General features: G+C 71.0%; 3 protein-coding genes across 6 annotated transcripts; all 3 read right to left on the bottom strand.

Moving 5' to 3' along the window:
- Positions 1-16: 16 nt before the first annotated feature.
- On the bottom strand, positions 17-5,609 carry PEA15 (proliferation and apoptosis adaptor protein 15). Its single transcript, XM_087772040.1, has 4 exons — positions 5,479-5,609; positions 2,553-2,726; positions 1,499-1,654; positions 17-1,360 (listed from the first exon to the last, which is right to left on the bottom strand). The coding sequence occupies exons 2-4, from the start codon at positions 2,722-2,724 to the stop codon at positions 1,296-1,298; spliced, it is 393 nt and encodes a 130-aa protein (XP_087628166.1). The 5' UTR covers positions 2,725-2,726; positions 5,479-5,609; the 3' UTR covers positions 17-1,295.
- Positions 5,610-6,158: 549 nt separating this feature from the next.
- On the bottom strand, positions 6,159-10,392 carry CASQ1 (calsequestrin 1). Its single transcript, XM_087771908.1, has 11 exons — positions 10,153-10,392; positions 9,643-9,727; positions 9,172-9,272; positions 8,945-9,056; positions 8,501-8,574; positions 8,289-8,419; positions 7,267-7,312; positions 7,089-7,143; positions 6,888-6,988; positions 6,726-6,800; positions 6,159-6,501 (listed from the first exon to the last, which is right to left on the bottom strand). The coding sequence occupies exons 1-11, from the start codon at positions 10,390-10,392 to the stop codon at positions 6,322-6,324; spliced, it is 1,200 nt and encodes a 399-aa protein (XP_087628034.1). The 3' UTR covers positions 6,159-6,321.
- Positions 10,393-12,233: 1,841 nt separating this feature from the next.
- LOC104012600 (sodium/potassium-transporting ATPase subunit alpha-2) lies at positions 12,234-22,572 on the bottom strand. 4 transcript variants are annotated; one of them, XM_087772541.1, is made up of 24 exons: positions 22,454-22,494; positions 20,504-20,593; positions 20,308-20,412; positions 20,165-20,224; positions 19,560-19,763; positions 19,179-19,292; positions 18,955-19,089; positions 18,457-18,574; positions 18,104-18,372; positions 17,679-17,877; positions 17,337-17,446; positions 17,087-17,221; positions 16,813-17,002; positions 16,070-16,245; positions 15,850-15,986; positions 15,632-15,782; positions 15,332-15,500; positions 15,094-15,248; positions 14,884-15,007; positions 14,053-14,198; positions 13,372-13,502; positions 13,187-13,288; positions 13,017-13,108; positions 12,234-12,415 (listed from the first exon to the last, which is right to left on the bottom strand). In XM_087772541.1, exons 2-24 carry the CDS (start codon positions 20,555-20,557, stop codon positions 12,387-12,389), a joined length of 3,105 nt encoding a protein of 1,034 aa, XP_087628667.1. In that variant the 5' UTR covers positions 20,558-20,593; positions 22,454-22,494; the 3' UTR covers positions 12,234-12,386. The 4 variants fall into 4 exon arrangements, with proteins under 4 accessions (XP_087628667.1, XP_087628668.1, XP_087628665.1 ...); XM_087772542.1 differs by lacking the exon at positions 20,504-20,593 and having other exon boundaries at positions 22,454-22,571; XM_087772539.1 differs by having other exon boundaries at positions 18,104-18,574; positions 22,454-22,495.
- Between the last annotated feature and the right edge of the window lie 930 nt (positions 22,573-23,502).

Here is a 23,502-nt window from a genome sequence, read left to right on the forward strand (position 1 = left end):
ACGCGACCCTCCAGAGCAGCTTTCATCTCCATCTGTTTATGAGAGATCTGTACACAGTCAGCACGGTCGGGGGGGGAAGGGATTGGGGGGGGTAGAGGGAGCAGGGAGGGTCCCCCCAGGGGCTGGGGGACACTGGTGTGTCACCCGTCCCCTTTCTGCCCCCCCAGGATCTCACTGGGGGGTGGGGGGTCCCAAACAGTCATTTTGCAACAAAAGACACAGTTTTTTGGGGAAAATGAATGTGGTCCCTGTCCTGGAGACAATAAATAGGGGGGGGGACACAAGAGCCGGCGGCCGCACACAGGCGCTCTGCGGGTTTTAGCTTTTATTAAATAAAATATATTAACATATACTCTCTCCAGTGCCCCCCCCTCGCTAGCCCCACCCCGGTTAGTAGCTAGAGCTGAACCCCAAAGATCCCTCCCACGCACACACTAATGGGGCTGTGCCTGTTTTCCCAGTTCAGTGCCCCCTCCCTCCCAGTATGGCACTGGGAGAGGCTGGAAGGACACCCTCTCCTCCCGCCAAAATCAGTCTGGCTGGTTTGGGGGGGCTGCCGCTTCTGCCCCCCCAACCAAAGCGGGGCTTTGGGGGGTCCTTCCAAAGGAGATTTCCCCAATGCCCCGGGGGGGGCGGGGGTCGTCGTCCCCCCCCCCCCTTGGACATCACCACCCTGCACAGAGGTTCCTGCTGCCTCACCCCCCCCATGTCACCTCCTCATCCCCCCACCCACCGCAGCCCCTGGGGGGGGACACTGCTGCCGTGCCCCCGCCCTCCCTGTGGGGCTGAGGCCTGACAAACTCACACCATCCGCCAGCCTGCCTGGGGGGTCAGGAAAGACACCCCCCCCCCTCCTGCTCAGCCCTGCTGCTCGCCTCCCTCCCGACCTGCCCTGTCCTTCGTCCCCACGCCCCCGTGACGCTCGCTTGGGTCCCCGTCCCCAGCCCTGGGGTGGGGGTGGTCCCGCTGCCTGTCGCCCCCCCCAGCCACAACTTGGACTGGGGGGGGGTCCCTGTTCCTGTTGTCCCCCCTCCCAGTGAGGGCTTGGGGGGGGGTCCCCTGGGAATAGCAAAGCGCTCCCCCCACACGCACACCCACACGTGCACACCCACGCACACGCACACGCACACGCAGAGCCGCCCGGCCCCCGGCCCCAGCGTGGGGGGGGGGGCGTTAAGACTTTGTTAGTGACCGTGCCGGCCCCCCCCGCCTGCCCGCGTCCCGGGGCCAGAGAGGTGGCAGGGGGACACGGGGGGGGGGGGCACAGCCTTCCTCCTCCTCCTCCTCGCCCCTCCTCAGGCTTTCTTGGGCGGGGGGGCCAGTTTGATGATCTCCTCTTCCGAGGGCTGCCGGATGATGTCTGCCGAGACACAGCGGGGGTCAGTGGGGGCCTCTCCCTGTGCCCCCTCCCCCCCAAGCAATCCTGTCCCTGCCCCGGGGGTCCCTGTCCCTGCCCTGGGGAGCGGGGGGGTCCCTGGCCCGGCGCGGGGGGGCTTACCCTTGTACTTCTTGGCACTGGGGATGCGGGTGAGCTTGGTGTCCACCTCGTCCTCCTCGGAGATCTTGAGGACCTGGGTGCGGTACTGCACCACCATGGTCAGCAGGTCCGGGCGGCGTGAGATCTCGAAGATGTGCTCGATGTACGACAGGTTGTCTGCGGGGACGGGGACGGGGACACGTGCTGAGCCACCCGCGCTCAGCGCCAAGGGTGCCCGAGGACAGGGACAGGGATGGTGATGGGAACCACGGCCGGGGACAGGGAGAGGGCAGGGGACGGGAGCTGGGGACAGGGACAGGAGACAGGGAGCAGGCAGGGATGGGGACCAGGGCAGGGGACAACAATCCCAGGGGACAGGGACTGGGATGGGGACTGGAAGATGGGACAAAGGACAGGAACAAGGGCTGGGATGGGGACCAGAGCATGTGGCAGGGTCCAGGGTGGGGACTGGGGCAGGGGAGAGGGATGGGGACCAAGGCAGGGGACAGGGAACAGGGATGGGGACCGAGGCAGGGGACAAGGGACCAGGACCGGGAGCAGGGCCAGCAGCAGGTGACAGAGATGAGGAGCAGGGACAGGGACTGGAACCAGGAGAGGGGACAGGGACAGGGATGGGGACAGGGATAGGGGAAGTGGCCAGGGTGGGGACCGCAGGGGACAGGGACAGGCAGAGGGGTGGGAACAAGGGCAGGGAACAGGGATCAGGGAGGGGACAAGGATGGCGACCAGAACAGGGAAGAGGGGAAGGCCAAGGCCAGGCCCGGGGGGTCATGGACTGGGATGGGGATCAGGAGAGGGGACAGGGATCAGACCCCAGGGGACAGGTGATGGGGACAGGGATCGGGAGCGGGGACAGGGACCAGGGCAGGGGCCAGGGACAGGGACCAGGGCAGGGAGCAGGGGACCAGGATGGGGACGAGGAAAGGAGGCAGGGGACTGGGATGGGGACCAGGCCAGGGGACAGACTGGGAGCAGGGCAGCAGCCAGAGCTGGGGACCAGGGGAGGGACAGGGATGGGGACGGGGGGGCCCAGGGCCACCCGAGGGGGTCTCACCTCTGTCCAGCTTGCTGTGCTTCTCCAGGAAGGCGAACCAGTGGTGGCTGGTGGCGATGGCCTCGCTCTCCTCGCTGGGGATGTCCTCCTTGCAGGCCGACTTCAGCTGCTCCAGGTCCTCAGCCGTGATGTTCTGGGCCAGCTCCTCCAGCAAGCTGCGGTACTCGGCCATGGCTGGCACCACCCGTGTCACGAGCTGCCCGGCCTCAGCCGCTGCCCCCCCACGCCGCGGCGCCAGCCGGGCTCCGCTGGCCCGTGACTCATGTGATGCTCACGGGATGTGACAGGGACGGGGGGACGGCGGCGGCTCTGCTGCGTGTGGCCCCCCCGGCGCAGGGGAGCTTCACGCAGCCCCCCCCATTGCACGGGGCTGCTTGAGCGCCCACCCTGGCTCGGCAGTGACGCCCCCTTCGCACGCTCACCCTGCCCTCGCACAGCCCCCCATCGCACGGTCCGACCCCCCCGGCACGGCACGGCCCCCCTCGCACACTGCCCACGCCCCCCCCTCGCAGTGGCCCTGGGCACCCTGGGGTGCAGGGACCGGGGCACCCCCAGGGCCAGGCCCGGGTGGGGGGGTGGGGGGGGGTCACACCCTGTCCCCCATCTCCTGTTGCGCCTCGGTTGCCATGGCGACCGCTGCCACCCACCCCAGGGATGCGGTTGCCGTGGGGATCGCAGCATAACTCCCCCCCCCCCCCGGCCGCTCCTCAGGGTTCTCCCGTGTCCCTCCCCGGTGGTGGCACCCGTGGGTGCTGGGGTGGGGACCCGGGCACCCCACGCGGGCCACACAGACACGGGGGGGACGCGGACACATTGGGGGGGGGTACGCAGGACACGGACACGCCGCTACCCACCGCGCTGCTCACCCCCGGCACGTGCACGCATGCGCGCTCCCCCCGCACACGCACACTCGTGCCTACACCCGTAAACACCCCCCCACGCAGACACCTGCACCCGCAGACACCCGCCCGCACCCCGCACACCCGCACTCCCACGTGCGCACACGCGCGCACCCGCACCCGCGCACCCGCTCCCGCTCCCGCGTGGTGCCCCCCCGCGCGCACACGCGTGGCCAGGCCGTGTCCGGCCCCTTTAAGGCAGCCGATGACTCAGCCCTTGGCCCGGACGCCCGGGTCCTTCGGGGCGGGGGGGGGGGGGGGGGGCGTGGGGGCGGGGACCCCCCTTCCCCCGCTCCCCCCCCCCGGGGCCGCCCGCCCCTTCCCAGCCCGGCGGGTCCGGCCCGGGTCCCCCCGAGCCCCCCCGAGCCCCCCGCGCCGCGGCCCCGGGTGGGATGGGGGGGGGGGGTGCCCCGGACCCCCCCCCGCGGGACCCCCCCATTCACCCTTCCCATGCAAAGCGGCTCATGAATATGCACGAGGGGCGTGGCCCCACGGGGCCCATTCACAAGGGCGGGTGGGGGGCGCGTAATCCCGCCGCGGGGGGGGCAGGACACGGGGGGGGCAGGACACGGGGGGGCCGGTTCCTTCCCGCCTTTGTCTCCCACGCTCCGGCCAGGTGCGGGGGGGGGGGGGGGCCTCCAACCACCGCGTCCCCCCCGTGATTTTGGGTGGGTGGCGACAGCGGGACGGGGAGGAGGGACCCCCCCGCCGCCCGGGGACAAGGGGCCTTTGTGCCGCGGGGAGCAGCGCGGCGCTGGCCGGGGCCGCCCCCCCCGGGCCCCCCGGGAAACCGAGGTACGGCCCGGCCCCACGGGCACGGCCCGGCCCCACGGACACCGCCCTCCGGGCATCCAACCGCGGCGTGGGCACCGCCGCGCCCCGCGGGCATCGTTCTGCCCCGCGGGCACCGCCCTGGGCCGCGGGCATCGTCCTGCTGCGTGGGTACCGGCACCGTCCTGCCCGGGGGGGCCCACCCGTGTCCCGGCCGGAGCAGCATCCCCCGGGCCGCACATCCCACATCTGGGGCACATCTGGGTGCGCTCCCCCCGCCCCGCCCCCTGCCTCAGTTTCCCCACGCGGAAGCTCCGTGGGCCGGAGCACGGGGGGGGGCGATGACTCGTGGCCCCCGCAGCCCTCCCCGTCCCGGGGCCGCGGGGCGGAAGAGGCGGCCCCGCTGCCGCCACGGCCCAGTTTGGCCCCAGTTTGGCCCCAGTTGGGCCCAGCCCGGCCCAGGGGCGCGTGACCTCCTCACGCGCCCCTTTCCACTCGTGTTCCTCGGGAGTCCGGCCACGCGCACCAACCCCCCTCCGCCCCGCGGCACCCACCCGCGGGGGGAAGCACCCTGCCCGGGGAAATGGGTGGCATCCCGGCGCTCCGCTGGTACTGGGCGGCACTGGGAGGACTGGGTGGCACGGTGGGGATGGGGCGCGGGTGGGGAGGACCCCGTGCCCCACGGGGACCGGGTGGCATCCACGGAGGATGGGGGAGACGCCGGGTCTCGGGTGGGGATGGGGGAGCGGGTGGCGCCGCGGGGAGCGGGTGGGGATGGGGGACCCCGTGTCCCGCGTGGACCGGGCGGGGACCGGGACCGGTGGCACCGCGTGGACCGGCGGGTCCGCCCCCCTCCCCCCCCGCCCCCGGCGGGTCACGGGTTCGCCCCCCCACCCGGGAGCGAAAGGGGAAGTGGAAGGGGCGGGCCGGGACCCGCGGGAGGGGGGCACCGGGGGGGGGGGGTGTCCTGGCACCGCCGGTAGCACCGGGGCCGTTAACCCCTTCCTGGCCACGGCCGGGGCGGGGCATCACGGGTGGGGGTACGGCTCTTTACCGTGGGGGCTCTGCTAGCGGGGGGGTGACTAGTACCGGCGGCGGGGGTCTGCTACCGCGGCCCCTGCCCGGCGGAGGGGACCGGGATCGGGACCGGATGGAGGCGGCCGCCGCCTCCATCCGGCCCCGGTGCCGAGCCCGGTGCCGAGCCCGGTCCCGGTGGCCGATCGGAGCCTCCGGTCCCCGCGTAGCCCCGCACTTACCGGCCGGCTGGGGCGGTGCCGGTGGCGGTGGCGGTGCCGGTGCGGCCGCTCGGTGTCTCGGTGCTGCCGCTCTGAGCAGCGGGGCGGGACGTGGGGCGGGGCTTATCGGGGCGTGGCCGAGGGGGCGGGGCTTGTCGGGGCGGGGCGGGGGAGCTGCCCCGCCCCACGGGGACGGTGGGTGGGTGGGGGCTGGCGCGGACACCCGGGGGGGGCACCCACGCACCGTCCCGTGGGGTCCCCGATGCCCCCCCATCCCTTCGGGGTCCCCCCAGCCACCCCCAGGGACCCCTGGACGTCACCGCAGGAAAGAGCCATGGCGGGGGACACCCACGAGTGTGCAAGTCCCCCGTGGGTGCCACCGGTTCCCCCCCAGGAAGCCCCAGGGAAAGTCCCCCCCAGGCTGTTGCACGGGGATCTCGCACGGGGATCTCGCACGGGGATCTCCCCAGGGCAGCGTGCACAGGGAGCTCACGGGGAGGCCGCACGGGGAGGGGTCTCGGGCAGGGGGATTCTGCACGGGGATTTCCACGGGCGGATTTGCACCAGGAGATCCCCCGGGAGCTGCCACCGGGATCTCAGGTGGGGGGGTTTCCAGAGGGAACTTTTAGGGGCTGATCTCACGGGATGCTGCCCAGTGGATCGCACGTGTCAGGGTGACAAGGGGAAATCTCACACGGGGATCTCGCACGGGGATCTCGCACCGGGATCTATCTTGCACAGGGATCTCGCCTGTGCCTGGAGCATCCCCAGCCCCCTGTGCCCCCCAGTTACACAGCCTGGTTCTTTGGGGACTTTAATGGCTCACACAGGGATGGGGCTGGGAGCGGAGGCCCAGCACAAGGCCTAGTCGTCATCATCATCATCATCGTCATCGTCATCATCATCATCGTCGTCATCGTCGTCATCGTCATCGTCGTCCTCGGTGTTGATCTCTCCCGCCAGCACGTCCTCGATCCACTCCTCCAGCTCTGCTGGGCCGGGCAGGTCGTCCTCGTCCGCCATCTCCAGCCACACGCTGTCGGCCTGGGGACACGGGGGGACGTGGCACAGGCAGGGGATGGGGCGGGGGGGCACCCGCCGTGGGAGGGGGCAGGGGATACCCGGGGGGGCATGGGACCCCCAGGGGGGACCCCGGCTCCCAGGGGCTGCCTTTGAGGCCCACCGGTGAGATGAGCCAGTCAGGACTCAGCCCCCAGGGCTGGCTGATGGGGGGGGCCACGCCGGGGGTCCCGGGGGGGGACACTCACGTCGGTGACGTTGACCACCCCGATCTGGGGCCGGGACAGGTCGATGCTGAAGGTTTTCTCCCAGTAGGGGATGAGCTGGGGGGCACACACGGGTCAGCCCCCCGACCCCACCCCCCAGTGCTGGGGGGTCTTGGCGGGGTTCCCCCCCGGGGGGGCCGGTACCAGCGGGAAATCCTCAGGGTCGATCCAGAGGATGCTGAGGTTGGGGTTGTCCGTGTTGTCCCGGGCCACGTCCTTCAGGATCTCCAGGAACTCGAACCCGTCTGGGGGGGGACGGGGGTGAGGGGCGCCGGGGCCCCCCCCGGTCTCCCTGACCCCCCCCGGACTCCCTGATCCCCCCGGCCCCCTGGCCCCCTCCCTCACCCGGATCATCCTCCTCTGCGAAGGCCACGATGTGGATCCCCTCCATGTCATCCTCCTGGGGGACACGGGCCGGTGTCACCAGCGGGGGGGCACCCCAGTGGGTGGGGGGCTCCCGGGGGGGGGCAAGGTGATGGGGGCCAGGGCCCCCCCACCCCCAGCCCTCTGCCCCTGCACTCACCCAGGTCTCGTACATGCTCTCGGGTTTGAGTTTCCTCAGAGTGGCCCTGCCGGGGGGGGACAGTGAGGGGCACCCCCAAACCCGCCCCCCCGAGCCGCTCCCCCCCCGGGCTCTGCTGTGCAGCTGGGGGGCGCTCTGATGAGGGTGCAGCGGCCGGGGGGGGCAGGACGCCCGGGCTGGCTTGGGGGGAGGTGGGAGGGGGGCGCCGGGCCGCGGCTGAGCCCCCCGGCACCGCTGGCACCTCGGGGGGGCCGCGGAGGGTCCCCCCATCTCCCGCGGGATTGAGGCCGCGGCGGGGGGGCGGGTTGATCCGGGGGGGGGGGATTAAGCCTGCGGGAACATCCCGGCAGCGCACGGGCCTTAACCCTGTCCTGCCCGCCCCGCCGGACCCCCGGGCCCGCCCCGGGGGGGCTCGGCTGCCCCCCGGCTCACCGACACCCCCCAGGCAGGCTCAGCGCCCCCCGCCTGCTGAGGCCTCCCTCGCAAACTCGTGTCACCCTAGGGGCCACCGCCAGCAAAGCGGTGCTGGGGGAAGGGGGGGCTGCCAGGGCGGGGGGGGCTCGGGCCTCGCTGCGCAGCGGGGGGCCCCCCCGCCCCGGGAATCCCCCAATCCCCCATCCCCGAGGCTGCGGCTGCCCTGGCAACCCCCTCCCCATGGCAACCCGTCCCCATGGCAACCACCTCCCCTGGCAACGGTCTCCCGTGGCAACCATCCCCCCCATGGCAACCACCTTCCCATGGCAACCATCTCCCCCTGGCAACCACCTCCCATGGCAACCACGTCCCTTGGCAACCACCTCCCTTGGCAACCACCTTCCCATGGCAACCATCTCCCCCTGGCAACCACCTCCCATGGCAACCACGTCCCATGGCAACCACTTCCCATAGCAACCCGCTCCCCATGGCAACCACCTCCCATAGCAAACAACTCCCCATGGCAACCAGCTCCCATGGCACCCCGGTCCCCCCAGCAGCCCCCACTGGGGAAACCGAGGCAGGGCCGGGGGCAGCCGGGCCCCCACCGCTTGTGCTCCTCCACGAAGGCCACGATCTCCTCCTTGCTGTTGGGCCGGTCGGGGATGGTCACCGGCTCCTCCATGAAGGGCTCATAGAAGTCGATCTCGTTCAGCTTCAGGGTCAGCTTCTTGGCCGCCTGGGGCAGGGTTGGGGTCCCTGAGCCACCCGTGGGTGCTGGCAGGGGGTGACCCTGCCTGGCCGGGACCCTCGCCCCTACCTTGCTGTCAAAGGTGGCGAAGAAGGGGATGTAGGGGTGAAACTCCTCCGCCGCCTCCTCGAAGGCCTTGAAGTCTGGGGGAGCAGAGATGGGTCCTGGCACCGGCACCGGGTACTGGCACCGGGTACTGACACTGGGTATCGGTCCCACGGCCCCGCACCGGCACCGGGTGCCAGCACTGGCACCCCCAGCCCAGATCCATCCCAGTGGCTCTGGCTCCAGAAGGACCCCCCCAACCCCACGGTCCCAAACATGCCCAGGGTTGTCTGGATCAGTCCTTGGTGTCCTCATGGAGGGATGGACGGACGGAAGGACAGAGGGATGTGGATAAGCAAATGGCTGGATGGAAGGATGGGTTGGGAGCTGTGGCTGGGGGGGCGAAGGAGGCACAGAGGGGACGGGGGCACACAGGGGGACACGCGGGGCTGCCCCAGCCCCACGTACGCTCCGAGTCCTCGTTCTTGAAGTAGCCAATGAGTTTGGGGTCATCCTCGATGTTCTCGAAGGCCTGGAGCTCGTGGTCACCCTCGATGAACTCCACCGGGTCCTCCAGCACCTGGGGGGGGCAGGGGTCAGCACCAGGGTCCCCAGGGACCCCCCCGGGTCAGGGAGAGCTGGAGTGGGGGGTCCCAGATGCCTGGGTCTCCCGGCGGGTGGGAGGGGGCTCTCACATCCAGCAGGAACTCCACCAGCGTGTCCGCCGCCAGCTCCCCGTCGTACTCGATCACCTCATCCTCCTTGAACACGTAGATGCTGTCCTCCTCCGTCAGGCCTGGGGGGGCAGGGGGGACTCAGCTGAGGGGCTAGGGGGGTCCCTGTGCCAGGTTTGGGGGTCCTGGGGGTCCCTCTCCCTGGCTGAGAGGGGCTGGGGTGTCCTGTGCCTGGTCTGGGGGTCTGGGTCTGGGGGGTCCCTGTGCCTGGCTGGGGACACAGGGGGGCCCCAGTCCCAGATGCGGGGGGGCTCATGGGGATCCCTGTCCCAGGCTGGGGGATACAGAGGTCCCTGTGCCAGGTTTGGGGGGTCCCTGTGCCTGGCTGGGGGGGATGCAGGGGGACCTGTGCCAGGTAGGGGGATCTGGGGGGGTCCCTGCGGCTGAGGGGTCCCAGCAGGGGAGGGGAGTGGGGGGGGGGGTCACCCTTACCCAGCTTTTTGGCAACAGCCGCATCCTTCTCAGAGTCGACGAGGCCGAAGCCCACTCCCTTGTCCTCCAGCACCTGGGCTGCCAGCTGGGGGGACACCGCACTGGGGGCACCTGCCACCAACCCTGTCCCCCCACCCCAGCCAAAGGTCCCCCAGGGTCCTCAGCCCAGCTGTGCCGCCCCCCCCCCATCCCTCTGTCCCCCTCTACCCGTGCCGGGGGTCCTGGCAGGTGCCAGCTCATGGGGACAGGTCCCCCACGGCAGCTGGCGTCCCATGGCTGGTGGCACTGCCAGCATACCTGGTCCCTACCAGTGTCCCCAGTGCCATACGGGTGTAGTTGCCCATCCCACCGATGTCCCTTGGTCCCCACCACTATCCCCAGTGCCACACAGGTGCTGGTACCCCAGCATCAGTGCCTGTCCCATCAGCACCCCCCGGTCCCTACATTGTCCCCAGCGCCACACGGGGTCCCTGCGGGATGTCACCCCCTGCCCTGGCCCCCCGTGCCCACCTCCAGGATCAGCTCCTCCATCTCGTGGTGGCGCTGGGCCGCCCGGTCGCCCTGGCCGGGGCGGTGGTGGAGCAGGGCCAGCACCGGGAACCGCTTCAGCATCGCCTTGTAGTTCTTCAGGGTGACGGGCAGCACCCGGTCCAGCCCGTCGTAGGTGGGGAAGTTCAGGCCCTCCCTGGCTCCCCCCGGGGCCCCGGCCCCCAGCGCCAGCAGCACCAGCACCCACCCCCCGACCCCCATCGCCTGCTGGACAGACCCACGGACAGGGACGGACACACAGACGGGAATGGACGGGTGGGTGGATGGGACCCACGGACAGACGGGCAGATAGGAACCTGCAGAGGGGGATGGACAGACGGACAGATGGGGACGGGACTCACGGATGAGCAGGGATGGACACACAGCCAGGGAATGGACAGACAGCCCCGGGAACAGACAGACAGACAGCTCCTGGGCTGGACAACAGCCAGAGGGGGACAGACAGACACAGCCTCGGGGACAGAGAGACGATGCCTTCGCGTCCAGGGACAGACAGACAGACAGAGCCCAGCTGGGACCAGCGCAGGGGACGGACACGCAGCCCCTGCCTGGCCCCCGGGGCGGACGGACAGACACGGCCCCCGGGGGGGACAGGGACAGACACGGCCCCTTCCGGCCCCGCCAGGAGGGGACAGATGGACACAGCCGGGGGGGGACACACAGACACGCGGCCCCTTCCCAGCCCCAAAGGGGCCGAAGGCACCGGGGGGGCAGTGGCACCCTGACCCCCCCCGCACCCCTGTCGCCCCCCCCCGCAGAGGGGGTGCGGGGGCCTCAGAGCCCGGGGGTGCAGGATGCGCCCGGGGGGGCTCAGCCCCGGCCCCTCCCGCCTCGCCGGCCCCGCTCCAGCTCCATATTAAGCAAGGAAAGAGGAGCCGGCGGGAGGGAGCCGGGGGGGCCGGGGGCTAAAAATAAGGAGCCGAGCGTGGGGTCACCAGCGCCGGGCCCGGGGAGCCGCAGCGATGGGGGGCCCCGGGTGGCTGCTCCCCCCCCGGCCTTGGGGTCCCCCGCAGGCGGCTGGTCCCCAGTGGATGCTGGGGACCCCTGGGTGGCCGGTGCCCACCTCAGCCTTGGGGTCCCCTGTCCCCCAGCGTCCCTGACTGGGGACAGGGCCATATCAGAGCTGACCCTGAGGGCACCAGGGTGGGCGTCTGGGTGCCCCCATCTCACCCCCCTGGCACTGGGCACCCCCACCGCAGGACCAGGGGGACCCAGCCCCGGCTGGAGCCGATGGGGACCCCCCAACCCCGCAGCCACCATCGGGGGGAGGGGAACACAGTATTCTGTCACCTCCATCCCCCTTGGGATCGGGTGACCACCCGCTTTGCTGACCACTGAGAAGTGGATCCCCCCGGGCTGGGGGAGCCGGACCCCCCACGGTTGCACCCAGGGATGGGGGGCTTCTCCCCCCAAGCCAAGAAGTCATGCGGGCCAGGCACCCCGTGCTGGGGAGAGGGTGCCCAGGACTCCCACGAAGGGGCTGGGGGTACCCAGGACCCCCCATACTCAGGGAAGCAGGGTACCCGGGACCCCCATGCCAAGGGCCGTGGGTGCCCAGGACCCTCACACACGGGTGCAGGGGGTCCCCGTCCTCCCCGCGCCCCCTCTGTCCCCAGCCCCGGTTTCGGGTGACCCTGACTCGGAGACTCCTTATTTTTAACCCCGGGTGATACCAAAACCCGGCGGCGAAACCGGACCCTGAGCCCCCCGCCGCGCTGCTGACTCAGCAGGGCCGGGGCACCCCAGCCCCCCCGCGGGGCAGGGACCCACGCGTCCGGGTGGGCGGGGGACGCACCGGGGCCTTGCACTGCACGGGGGGCACGGGGGGGGGGGGGGCGGCCGTGCACCCCCATGCTTGCGCACACACGTGGTGCACACTCACACATATTGCACATTCATGCATGGGCCCCGGGGGGCCACCCTGTGCTGGGGTGGGGGTCCCAGGGTGCTGGGAGGGGCTGGGGGGGGCAGTGGGTTATTGATGCCGCCCCCCCTTGCTCCCTCTGCGCCCCCAATGCCCCCCCAACACAGACGAGGGCACGAAGGGGTTAAACTGTTTTATTGCTCTGAAGGTGGGGGTGGCCTCGGTGCCCCATGGGGGGAGCAAAGGGTGCCCCCCCCCGCACTCCTGGGTCCCCCGGGGTTAGTAGGGGGGTGCAGGGTTGGAGTGGGGGGGCCGGGGGCCCACACGGGCACTAGTAGTAGGTCTCCTTCTCCACCCAGCCTGCAAGAGGGCAGGCGGTGGGGGGCGAGCTGGGGGTGCCCCCCACCCCTGGGTGTGCCCCAGCCCCCCGAGTGCCCCCCCCACCCCTTGGGTGCCCCCCACCTCTCCTGGGCATCCCCTTCTCCCGTGGGGGGCTCTCCACTTCCCTGGGTCCCACCCCACCCCCGTGGGTGCTCCCCATGCCTCTTGGGTGCCCTCCCCACTTCCCTGGGTCCCCCCCAACCCCCGTGGGTGCCCCCACACCTATCCTCTAACACACACACACCCCCAGTGCCCCCCACTGCTTTGGGTGCAGGTGCCAGCCCTGAGCGTGTTTTTTTGGGGGGCAACATCTGCTTGGGGGGGCAGGGGAGCAAGATGGGCGGGGCCCAAGAGGCTGTGCCAGTCCGGGAGGGGCAATGCCCACTTTGGGGGAGGGAAGTGATGCCTTTGGGGTGCTCAAAAAGGGGGACTTGGGGGGCAGAGCCCATCATGGAGGCTTTGGGGAGGCTACGTGCCAAATGGGGGGAGAGCGATGCCCACCCTAGGGGGGCAGCACCCATGGGGGGCTGGGGGGGCCACGCCGGGGTCTTGGGGGGCCACGCCGCAGGGTCTCACTCACCGCCGGGGTAGCGACGCAGGATGAGCTTGCGCACCTCGTCGTAGGCGAAGATGAGGAGGCTGTAGGGGAAGGCGCAGAACCACCAGGTGACCCTGGGGGGGACAGCGTTAGTGGGGGGGCACCCATGGGCGGGGGGGGCAGGGCCGGGGTGCCCCCCCCCCCGGACTCACTTGAGGGGGTACATGCGCAGGGCCACCCCCATGCCGGGGCAGTAGGAGAGGAACGCCGCCAGCGCCGTCTCCTCCAGCAGCCCAAAGATCAGGATCTTGTTCCTGCGGGAGAGCGGCGTGGGTGGGAGGCACCGGGGGGGGCGAGCACCCATGGGTGCTGGGGGGGTCGGGGGGGGGGCACCCACTTCATGCCCTGCTGGAAGACGGAGTTGCGGCGGGTCTTGCAGATGATGAGGTCGGCCCATTGCACCACCACGATGCTGGCGAAGAAGGCGGTGTGGCAGGTGAACTCCACCACCTTGCGCTGCTCGTAGGTCTGGGGGGGGCACGGCCTCAGCGCACGCCCGCGTGCCCCCCTTCGCACGCCCGCGTGCCCCTGCTGCGCACGCTCATGCATGGGAGAGCACGCGTGAGCATGCACCATGCAGGGGCAGGTGTGCAAGAGGATGTCCAGAAGGATGTGTGGGATGGCGCGTGCAAATGCACTCACAGGCATGTGCACGCATGCAAAGGGTTTGTACAACTGCATGTGTGGGAGGGCGCACGTGCCTAAGCACACGTGAGCACACGCACACAAGCATAGCTGTGCAAGGGCAGTGCATAAATGGGTGTGTGCAGGGATGCACACAAGGACAGGTCTGCAAGGGCACACGCAAACACACGTGTGTACACGCAAACACCCTGCGCGCACACACACACATTTGTGCAAGGCCTTTGCACAAGCCCAGGCGTGTGTTTGCACACACACAGCCACGGGCAGGGTGAGGGCACACATGTGTAGGCACACACGGAGCAGAGTTGTGCCAAGGCATGCGCACAAGCGGGTGTGCGAGGGGCGTGTGAGGGGCGTGCGAGGGCCCACGCACCCACTCCTGGCCGTAGGAGTCCTCCAGGTCGTTGGTGGAGCGGTCGTCCCAGGCCAGGCGGATGCCCACCAGCGTGCCGGGCAGGAAGCCGTTCTCCGCCAGGATCACGAAGTAGGTGAAGAAACCGCCCAGCGCCTGGATCATCCCTGTGGGAGCGGCACCCCCAGATCGGCACCCCCGGGATCGAGGATGGGCACCCGGGGATCAGGAATCAGCACCCCCAGGATCAGGGATGGGCACCCCCAGATTGGCACCCCCGGGATCAGGGACGGGCACCCCGGGATCGGGAATGGGCACCCCAGGATCAGGGATCGGCACCCCCGGGATCAGGGAGCAGCACCCCAGAGCAAGGACAGGCATCCTGGGATCAGGGATGGGCACCCCCGGGATCAGTACCCCATGGGATCAGGGATCAGCACCCCGGGAGCAGGGATCAGCACCTTTGGCAGGATCAGGGATTGGCACCCCCAGGATCAGTGATCGGCACCCCGGGATCAGCACCCCAAGGGCCACCGGGGTGTGGGATCAGGGCACAGCTAAACGCAGCACAGCCCAGGGTCACAGGTGGGTGCTCCACTGTCACCAGTGGGTGCCCCAGGGGCACACGGGGCTCTGGATGCCAGCTGGGGGAACGCCACGTGGCATCGCCAGTGGGTCCTGGGGTGCCCTTGATATCTCAAGTGGGTGCTTGGGGGTCACACTGTGCCTGATGCCAGCTGGGGGGGCTGGCCCCTGGTATCTCTAGCGGGCACCCAGTGTCACTGGTGGGTCCTGGGGTGCCACTGGTGGCACCTGTTGCCACCCAGGGGGTCCCGCACCCCCGGCCCTCACCGATCTGCCCATAGGCCATGCTGATGAGCCGCTCGTTCACCAGCTTGTCGGTCCGGGGGTTCCTGGGCTGCCGCTTCATGATGTCGCTCTCGGCCGCCTCGTAGGCCAGTGAGATGGCAGGGACCTGCGTGGCAGGAGGGTCCGTCACCCCTGTCACCCCCCGTCCTCCTCCATCACTCCTCATCCCCCCTCGGCCAGCCCCGGCCTCACCATGTCGGTGCCCAGGTCGATGCAGAGGATGGTGACAGTGCCCAGGGGCAGGGGGATGTTGGCGATGATGAAGAGGAGGAAGGGGGTGATCTCGGGGATGTTGCTGGTCAGGGTGTAGGCGATGGACTTCTTCAGGTTGTCAAAGATCAGGCGCCCTGCAGGGATGGGGGCAAGTGGGTGACAGGGGGCGGCGGGTGCCCGTCTGGGGGGAGGAGGGCGATGGACGGACGGCACCAACCTTCCTCCACACCAGTGACGATGGAGGCAAAGTTGTCATCGAGGAGGATCATGTCGGCCGCTTGCTTGGAGACATCAGAGCCGGCGATGCCCATGGCGATGCCGATGTCGGCCTTCTTCAGCGCCGGGGAGTCGTTCACCCCGTCTCCTGTCACCGCCACGATGGCACCCTGGGGACACGGGGGTCACGCACAGGAACGAGGCACCGCAGGGCACAGGGATGGGGACACCATGGGGCATGGGGATGGAGACAAGGTGGGGCATGGGGAGAGGGCAGCAGGGGACACGGGGACAGGGGCACCTGGCGCTGGCAGCCCTCCACGATGATGAGCTTCTGCTGGGGGGACGTGCGGGCGAAGACGATCTCAGTGTGGTTCTTGAGGATCTCGTCCAGCTGCTCCGAGGTCATGTCCTTCAGGTCGGAGCCGTGCACCACGCAGGCCTTTGCCTCCCTGCCACACCGCAGCCTGAGCCGGGGCCGCCGGACCCCCCCGGGACCCCCCCGGCACCGGCACCTACCGGGGGTTGACCTGGCTGACGGGGATGTTGAGGCGGGCGGCGATGTCCTCCACTGTCTCGTTGCCCTCCGAGATGATGCCCACTCCCTTGGCAATGGCCTTGGCCGTGATGGGGTGGTCCCCGGTCACCATGATCACCTTGGGGGGGACACACACAGAGGGGTGACCCCTGCTCAGGGGAGAGCCTGGGGGGGTCAGGGGGTGCACGGGGGGGGTCTTACCTTAATGCCAGCGCTGCGGCACTTGCCCACAGCATCGGGGACGGCAGCGCGGGGGGGGTCGATCATGGACATCAGCCCCACGAAGCAGAGGTTGCTGGTGGGGAAGTTGACCTCGTCGGCGTCGAACCTGAACCCGCGGGGGAACTTGTCCGGGGGCAGGTAGAGGTGGCAGAAACCTGGTGGGCGCCGGCAGGTGACGGGGTGTGGTCACCCACAGGCACCCACGGGCACCCCCTTCCCTCGCCTGGTACTCCTCATCCTCGCCACGACCCCCCGCTGCCACCTTTGCCCCCACATCCCTTATGTCTCCCCAGTGCTCATCCCGCCCATCCCCTTCACCAGTGCCCCCCGTGCGTCCTGCCCCCTGTGTCCCCATGGTCCTACATCCCATGTCCTCCACACACCACGTCCCCTTGTCCCCTGTGTGCCCCGTCCCCCCACGTCCCCTGTGTCCCTAAGCCTGATCCCCCCCACGCTGTGTCCCCATGTCCCTCTCTGTTCATGCCCCTGCCACGTCCTCCATGTCTCTATGTCCTTCACATCCCCTGTCACTTTGCCCCCACATCCTTCATATTGCCCTGCCACCACGTCCCCCATGCCCCCCACGTCCCCAATATCCCCCGTCACCCCACCTCGCGCCCCCATGTCCCTACACCCCATGCCCAACGCACGCTCGTGCCCATCCCTGCCCCATCCCCTGTGCCCCCCATGCCCCCCGCGCCCCCCATGCCCCCCGTCCTCACCCAGGACACGCTCCCCCAGCCCCCCCAGCTCCAGGTAGGCGTTCTGGAAGGCCTCCCGCATCTCCTGGTCCAGCGGCACCTCCTGGCCCTGCAGCAGGATGCGGGAGCAGCGGTCCAGGATGCGCTCGGGGGCCCCCTTCATCACCAGCAGGTACCCCTGGGGGTCCTCCTCTCGCTCGTGGATGGAGAGCTGCGGGCACAGTGGGCACGCTGGCACCGGGCGGCACCCACCGGCCGCCCCGGGGTCACCGCTGCCACCGCCAGCCCGGCAGACCTGGTACTTGTTGGTGGAGTTGAAGGGGATCTCGGTGACTTTGGGGTTCTTGTCCCGCATCTTCTTGACGGAGCCGCAGGAGAGCTGGATGCACTTCAGCAGCGCCGACTCCGAGGCGTCGCCTGCCGTGTCCCGCTGGCATGGGGAAGGGTGCTGAGGGTGATGCCGGCGGTACGGGGGGCACCGGGAGCAGCACCACCCTGGCTCTCGGCAGGATTCAGGGGGTTCTGGGGGGTCAGCATCCACCTACCTTGGAAATGGAGATGTTTTCCTGGCCTGGCTTGAAGACAGCACGGTTGCACAGCCCGGCAATGCGTGCCAGTGCCGCCCAGGTGGGCGAGCGCTTGTCAAAGGTGGCACCTGGGGGACAGCGGCCCTGTCAGCCACGCCGGGGACCCCCCATCTCCTCTGGGGACACCTCCCGCCCTCCCAGAGGTGCCCTGGGGATCCAGAGAAGGAGGTGCCCAGGGAAGGGGGTGCTGAAGGCAAGGGGGTGCCCAGGAGAAGGGGTGCCAGGGCAGTGACATCTGGGTGCAGAGGCAAGAAAGGAGGTGCTCCTGAGGTTGGGGGGGTCACGGTGCCAGCCACCCACCCGACTGGTCCTCGGTGGTGTCGGCCTCGTGGATCTGGTTGTCGAACCACATGTGGGCGACGGTCATGCGGTTCTGGGTGAGGGTCCCCGTCTTGTCAGAGCAGATGGTGGAGGTGGAGCCCAGCGTCTCCACCGCCTCCAGGTTCTTCACCAGGCAGTTCTTGCGCGCCATCCGCTTGGCCGTCAGCGTCAGGCACACCTGGGGGGCACCGCGGGGCTCAGCAGGCACCCATGGGGCAAGCACCAGGCACCGGGCATTGCTGGGTGCACCAGGGCCAGCCCAGCAGAACCAGTACCCGCCACCTCCCTCCCAGGAGAACCAGTGCCCCCACTGCCCTTTCCCAGCAGAACCAGTACCTCCCTCCCAGTGAAACCAATGTCCCCCCCGCACCATCCCACCCCTCCACTCCCTCAGGGGTCCTTACGGTGACGGTGGCCAGCAGCCCCTCGGGGACGTTGGCCACGATGATGCCGATGAGGAAGATGACGGCCTCCAGCCAGGTGTAGCCCAGGATGAGGGAGAGGATGAAGAAGGAGAGGCCGAGGAAGACGGCGACGCCGGTGATGAGGCGGATGAAGTGCTCGATCTCCATGGCGATGGGCGTGCGCCCCACCTCCAGCCCCGAAGCCAGCGAGGCAATGCGCCCCATCACCGTCCGGTCCCCCGTGGAGATGACGATGCCGCGGGCGGTGCCTGGCAGGACGGGGAGGGGTGACGTGGCCCCGGGGGGCACCGGGGACGACCCCCCCCACGCAGGCAGGGACCCCGGGGACCCACCTTCCACGCAGTTGGTGGAGAAGAAGCAGATGTTGCGGGTCTCCAGTGGGTTCTCGTGGGTGAACTCGGGCGAGCGGGTCTGCGGCTCCGACTCCCCCGTCAGCGATGAGTTGTCCACCTGGCGCCGCGGGCACAGGTGGGTGCCAGCAGGCACCAGGCACCACCGGGCTCAGCTGGACTCGGGCCAGCCCCGCAGTCCCCATGCCAGCCCTGCTGCCCACCCCATGCCCTCCATGGTGCCCACCTCTATAAGTCATGGTACCCGCGCCATACTGGTCCCCATGCCCACATCATGCTAGTCCCAGTGCCCACCCCACACCAGCCACAGTGCCTGACCCATGCCACCCCTGCTGCCCATCCCATATCACCACCAGTGCTCACCCTGTGCTGCCCACCCAATACCAGTCCCGCTGCCCAAACCATGCCAGTCCTGGTGCCCACCCTGTCACCAGCAGCACCCGTCCCGTGCCGTCCCAGTGCCCACCAGTGCCCACTCACCTTGCAGCCGTGGGAGGAGATGATGCGCATGTCGGCGGGCACCCGGTCCCCCCCCTTCACCTCCACCAGGTCGCCCACCACCACGTTTTCTGCGTTGATCTGGATCTTCTCGCCCTCGCGGATCACCAGTGCTTGCTGCCAGGGTGCAGGGCGCCCTGAGGGATGCCCAGGCACCCCCACCCCACCCGGGACCCCCGCACCGAGTGCCCACTCGGGGCTCCTACCTGGGGCACCATGTTCTTGAAGGAGTCCATGATCTTGGAGCTTTTGGCCTCTTGGTAGTAGGAGAAGCAGCCAGTGACGATGACGACGGCGGCCAGCACCACCCCCAGGTACAGCTGGGACCCAGGTGGCACCTCAGCACCCAGCAGCCCAGGGTGCAGGGTGGGACCCCCCGGGTGCCCCCCAGCACAGGGCGCTAGGGAGGGGACCCCTGTGCCAGCCTCCCACATCCAGACCCCCCCCAAGAGCTGGCACATGGTGGCCGGGGGCATGTGCCCGTGCCCATGCCACCTCCAGTGTTCGTGCATCCCAGGCTGCTCATGAACCCCACGCCACCCGCCGCCCGTGCCCCCCCAGCGCCCATGCCCCCCGGGTGCCCTCACGTTGTCGTTGGAGGGCTCGTCTTCCATGGCAGCCTGGATGCCGTAGGCCAGGAAGCAGAGGATGGCCCCGATCCAGAGGAGGATGGAGAAGCCCCCGAAGAGCTGGCGGCAGAACTTGACCCACTCGGGGGTGGTGGGAGGGGGCGTCAGGGCGTTGGGGCCATCCTGCACCAGGATCTCGGCCGCCCGCGCATTGGTCAGGCCCTGCGGGGGGGGCACACGCTGCCACCCGGGGCCGGGGGGGTCTGGGGGGTGGGAGGGGACACGGGTGCCAGCCAGGGGACACGCTGTGAGTCCGGGAGCGCAGGGTGCCGTGGCCAGGGCACCCTGGGGACATGTGGGGCTGTGGGGGGCATGGCCGGTGGACACACGGGGACAGGGGGCATGGCCAGGGGTCACTCATGGGCACAGGGGACATCGCTGGGGACAGGGATGTGGGATGCCAAGAGGGGACGGAGGGCACAGCTCGGTGTCACCCATGGGGACAGGGATGCAGGGTGCCAGGGGATGGAGGACACAGCAGGGGTCACCCATGGGGACAGGAGGGATGCGGGCTGCTGGAGACGGCATCGAGGGTGGGACACGGGGACGGGGGGACATCTCACCCGGGACAGGTCCACCTGGTACTTCCTGCCCAGCTCATCCAGGGACAGCTTGTGGTCGTCCTGCCGGGCACACATCACCCGCGTCACCCCGGCCGGGGCGGCACAGTCAGCCATGCCCGGTGTCCCCCCGGTCCCCTCCTCACCAAGTTAACCTCCTTCTTCAGCTCATCCAGCTCCTTCTCCTTCTGCTTCCTCTTGCCGCCCCCGTTTTCGGAGGTGGTGGCAGCGGGCGAGTACTCCCGGCCGGCCTGCGGGCACGGGACCCCGTGGGCACGCTGGCACCGCCGGCGCGGCTGGCACCACCGGCGGCACGGCCCTTGCCGTGGGCATGGGCATTACCATGGGCATGGATGTCACCGCCAGCATGGGGGTCACCGTGGCCACAGGCATCATCGAGGGCACGGGGCGTCACCGTGGGCACGGGGGGGACTGCAGGCACCGGTGGCAGCGTGGGCATGGGGGGCACCGTAGGCGGGGAAGGGGGGGGGGTCCCAAGTTGGGGGGGCACCGTGAGTGGGGGTGGCAGCGAAAGTGGAGGTGGCACTGTGGCCACGGTGGGTCCCCAGGACCATGGGGGTGTCAGTCTGTCCATGGGAGGGTCCCCGGGGCCGTGGGGGGGTCACTGTGGCCGTGGGGGGGTCCCCAGGGCCATGGGGGTGTCAGTCTGTCCATGGGGGGTCCCCGGGGCCGGGGGGGGGGGGTGTCACTGTGGTCACAGGGGTAGCACTGTGGCCACGGGGGTGGCACTGTCCCTGGGGCCGTAGGGCTGTCACTGTGATCCTGGGGGTGTCCCCAGGGCCATGGGGGTGTCACTGCAGCCGTGGGGGGGTCACTGTGGCCGGGGGGGGGTCCCCACAAGCCGGGGAGAGGATCACACCGCCAGCCCCAAGGGCGTCACGGAGAGGCAGGGGTGCCGCTGCAGGCAGGGGACAGGCAGCCCTGCCTGCTCTCCTTGGCAGGGGGGGACACGGCCCCCCAGACCCCCCGCTGCCGGCGGCAGGGGGTCCCCGGGGCTGGCAGGGCCCGGGGCACGTCCGCGGCGGCTCTGTGCGCCGGGCGGTTGGCAGGAGCAGGCAGGAGCAGGCAGGAGCAGGCAGGGGCCGGGGGGGCGGCGGGCGCCCCAGCGTGGGGCCGGGGGGGCCGGGGGGGCCGATGCGGTCATGGAAAACGGCCCCGGTGCCAAGAACAACGGCCGGGAGCGGAGGGGTCGTGTTACCGCGGGGATGGGGACACGGGGGGCGCCCACCCCCCACGGGGCACCCCCACGCGTGGGGGGGCTCTGCCGCCTGCCCCCCTCCCCCATGGACACTGGGGACCCCACGCGCGGGGACACTTTGGCTTTGCAGGGGTGGGGGGGTCCCACTTGCCGCGGGCACCCCGGGATTTTGGGGGGGCGGCAGTGGGTGGGGTGGTGGGTGTCGCGTGTGTCCCCCCCCCCCCCGGCACTTCCCCGGGGCAGCCTGCCAGGAGGTGACAGAGGGGGACACGCGTGGGGGGCACCCGTGGGGGGGGGCACCCCCTGTCCCACACCCTCCGGGGTCCCCCCCACCTTTGGGTGGGTGCTGAGGGCCGGGGGGGCCCGGCTGTGCCAGGCGGGACGGGGGGGCCGGCGGGGCGGGGGCTGCCGGGCGAGGCGCCAGCCCCGGCTCAGGGCCCCCCCGCGGCCGTTGCCACGGCACCGGGGACCCTGGCGCGGAGCAGCCGGGGCTACGGGCACGGGGCCACGGGCACGGGTGGGGGACGGGCACTGGGGGGGTTCCTCCGCGGGGGCACCCTGCTCCGTGCCTCAGTTTCCCCACCGTGGGGGACCCGTCCCTACCCCCCCCCCCCGCATTTCTTCCCCGAAGCGGGGGAGGGGGACCCAGGCGTCCGGGCAGCTGCCCACCCGTGTCGGGGGTCACTCGGGACCGGGGAGGGGCGGCAGTGGGACTCCGGGAGTGGCAGTGGCGGTGGGGGGGGTGGCAGTGGGACCCCGGGGACGGCGGCGGGAGGCTGCAGGACGCCCGTGGGTGGGTGCCGCGGTGAGCGCCCACGGGTGACAGCGGGTGGGTGCCCCGCGTGGGTGGGTGCCGCCCGGCAGCGGGCGGGCGCCCGCACGGGTGGGTGCCCCGGGGGCGGGTGCCTCGCGTGGGTGGGTGCCCCGGGGGTGGGTGGGTGCCCCGGGGGTGGGCGTCCCGCGGGGGCGGGTGCCGGCTGGCAGCGGGCGGGTGCTGCGGGTGCCCCGCGTGGGTGGGTGCCCCGCGTGGGCGGGTGGCGGGGCAGCGGGCGCCCCGGGCCGCCCCTACTCACCCCTCTGCCCATGGCGCTGCCGTCGCTGCTCTCGGCCCGGGGCACTCGGGGGCGGCGGCGGCGGCGGCGGCCGAGAAAAACCCTCCCGGGCCCCGCCCGGCCCGGCCCCCCCGCCCCCCTCCCGCCCCCCCATCCCCCGGCCCCTCCCGGCCGGACCCGGACCCCCGCTCCGGTTCCCCCCGTTACGGGCGGGGGGCGTCCTCCCACCCACCCCCCGCCGCGCCGGGGGTCTCCGAGCCCCTCCCGGTCCCAGCCCCCTCCCCCCCCGCGGAGGGACCGTGGGACCCGGGCGTCCGGGGCGGCGGGGGGTCCCGGCCGAGCGCTGGGAACGGCGGTGTCCGGGCGGGGGGGGGGGGATGGGAGGGGGGGGCCTCCTGCCCCCCGCGGTGACCCTACAGCTGGGGGGGACACGGGGACCCCGGACGCCTGGGACCCTCCCTGCAGCCCCCCCCCCCCCCCCCGAGCAGGGGGTGACCCGGGGGGCAGTTTGGGGGGGCTTGTCCCCACTCCAGCGTGCCCCCAGTTCTCCCAGTATGCTCCTGCCCCGGCCGGGGACGCTGGTGCCACCGGGCAGCGACCGGGAGGAGGGACGGCTAAAATTAGCCGGGGAAAGGCCAGGGCGGGGGGGCTGGGCCGGGGGGGCTGGGCCCGGGGCCACTGGGCCCGGGGCCACTGTGCCTGTGACCAGCGGGGCCCGGGCGGGCTGGGCCCGGGGCCCGGCGGTGCCTAGTGTCGCCTCCCGACACCCCAAACCCCCCAGTGCCCCCCCAGTCCTGCCCCGCAGCCCCAGTGCCCCCCAGTCCCGCTCCAAGGTCCCCTCCCAGTACACCCCCCACCCCGGCCCCCCCCAGGGTCCGGCTTAGTCGCCATGGCAACCGTCAAGGGCAGCTCAAGGGCATGGGGGGGCACGGCCGTGGGGCCCACAGCCCCCTGCACCAGTGCCACCAGTCTGCACCGGTATGCCCAGCATCCCCATATCCAGCTGCTGCACCAGCTCCCCTGGTCCAGCCTCACGCTCCCGGTGTAACCCAGTATCCCCCAGTCCCACC

This window comes from Nipponia nippon, unplaced genomic scaffold (assembly GCF_047370975.1).
Source record: "Nipponia nippon isolate SJK-2023a ecotype South Korea unplaced genomic scaffold, ASM4737097v1 scaffold_36, whole genome shotgun sequence".
NCBI lineage: Eukaryota > Metazoa > Chordata > Aves > Pelecaniformes > Threskiornithidae > Nipponia > Nipponia nippon.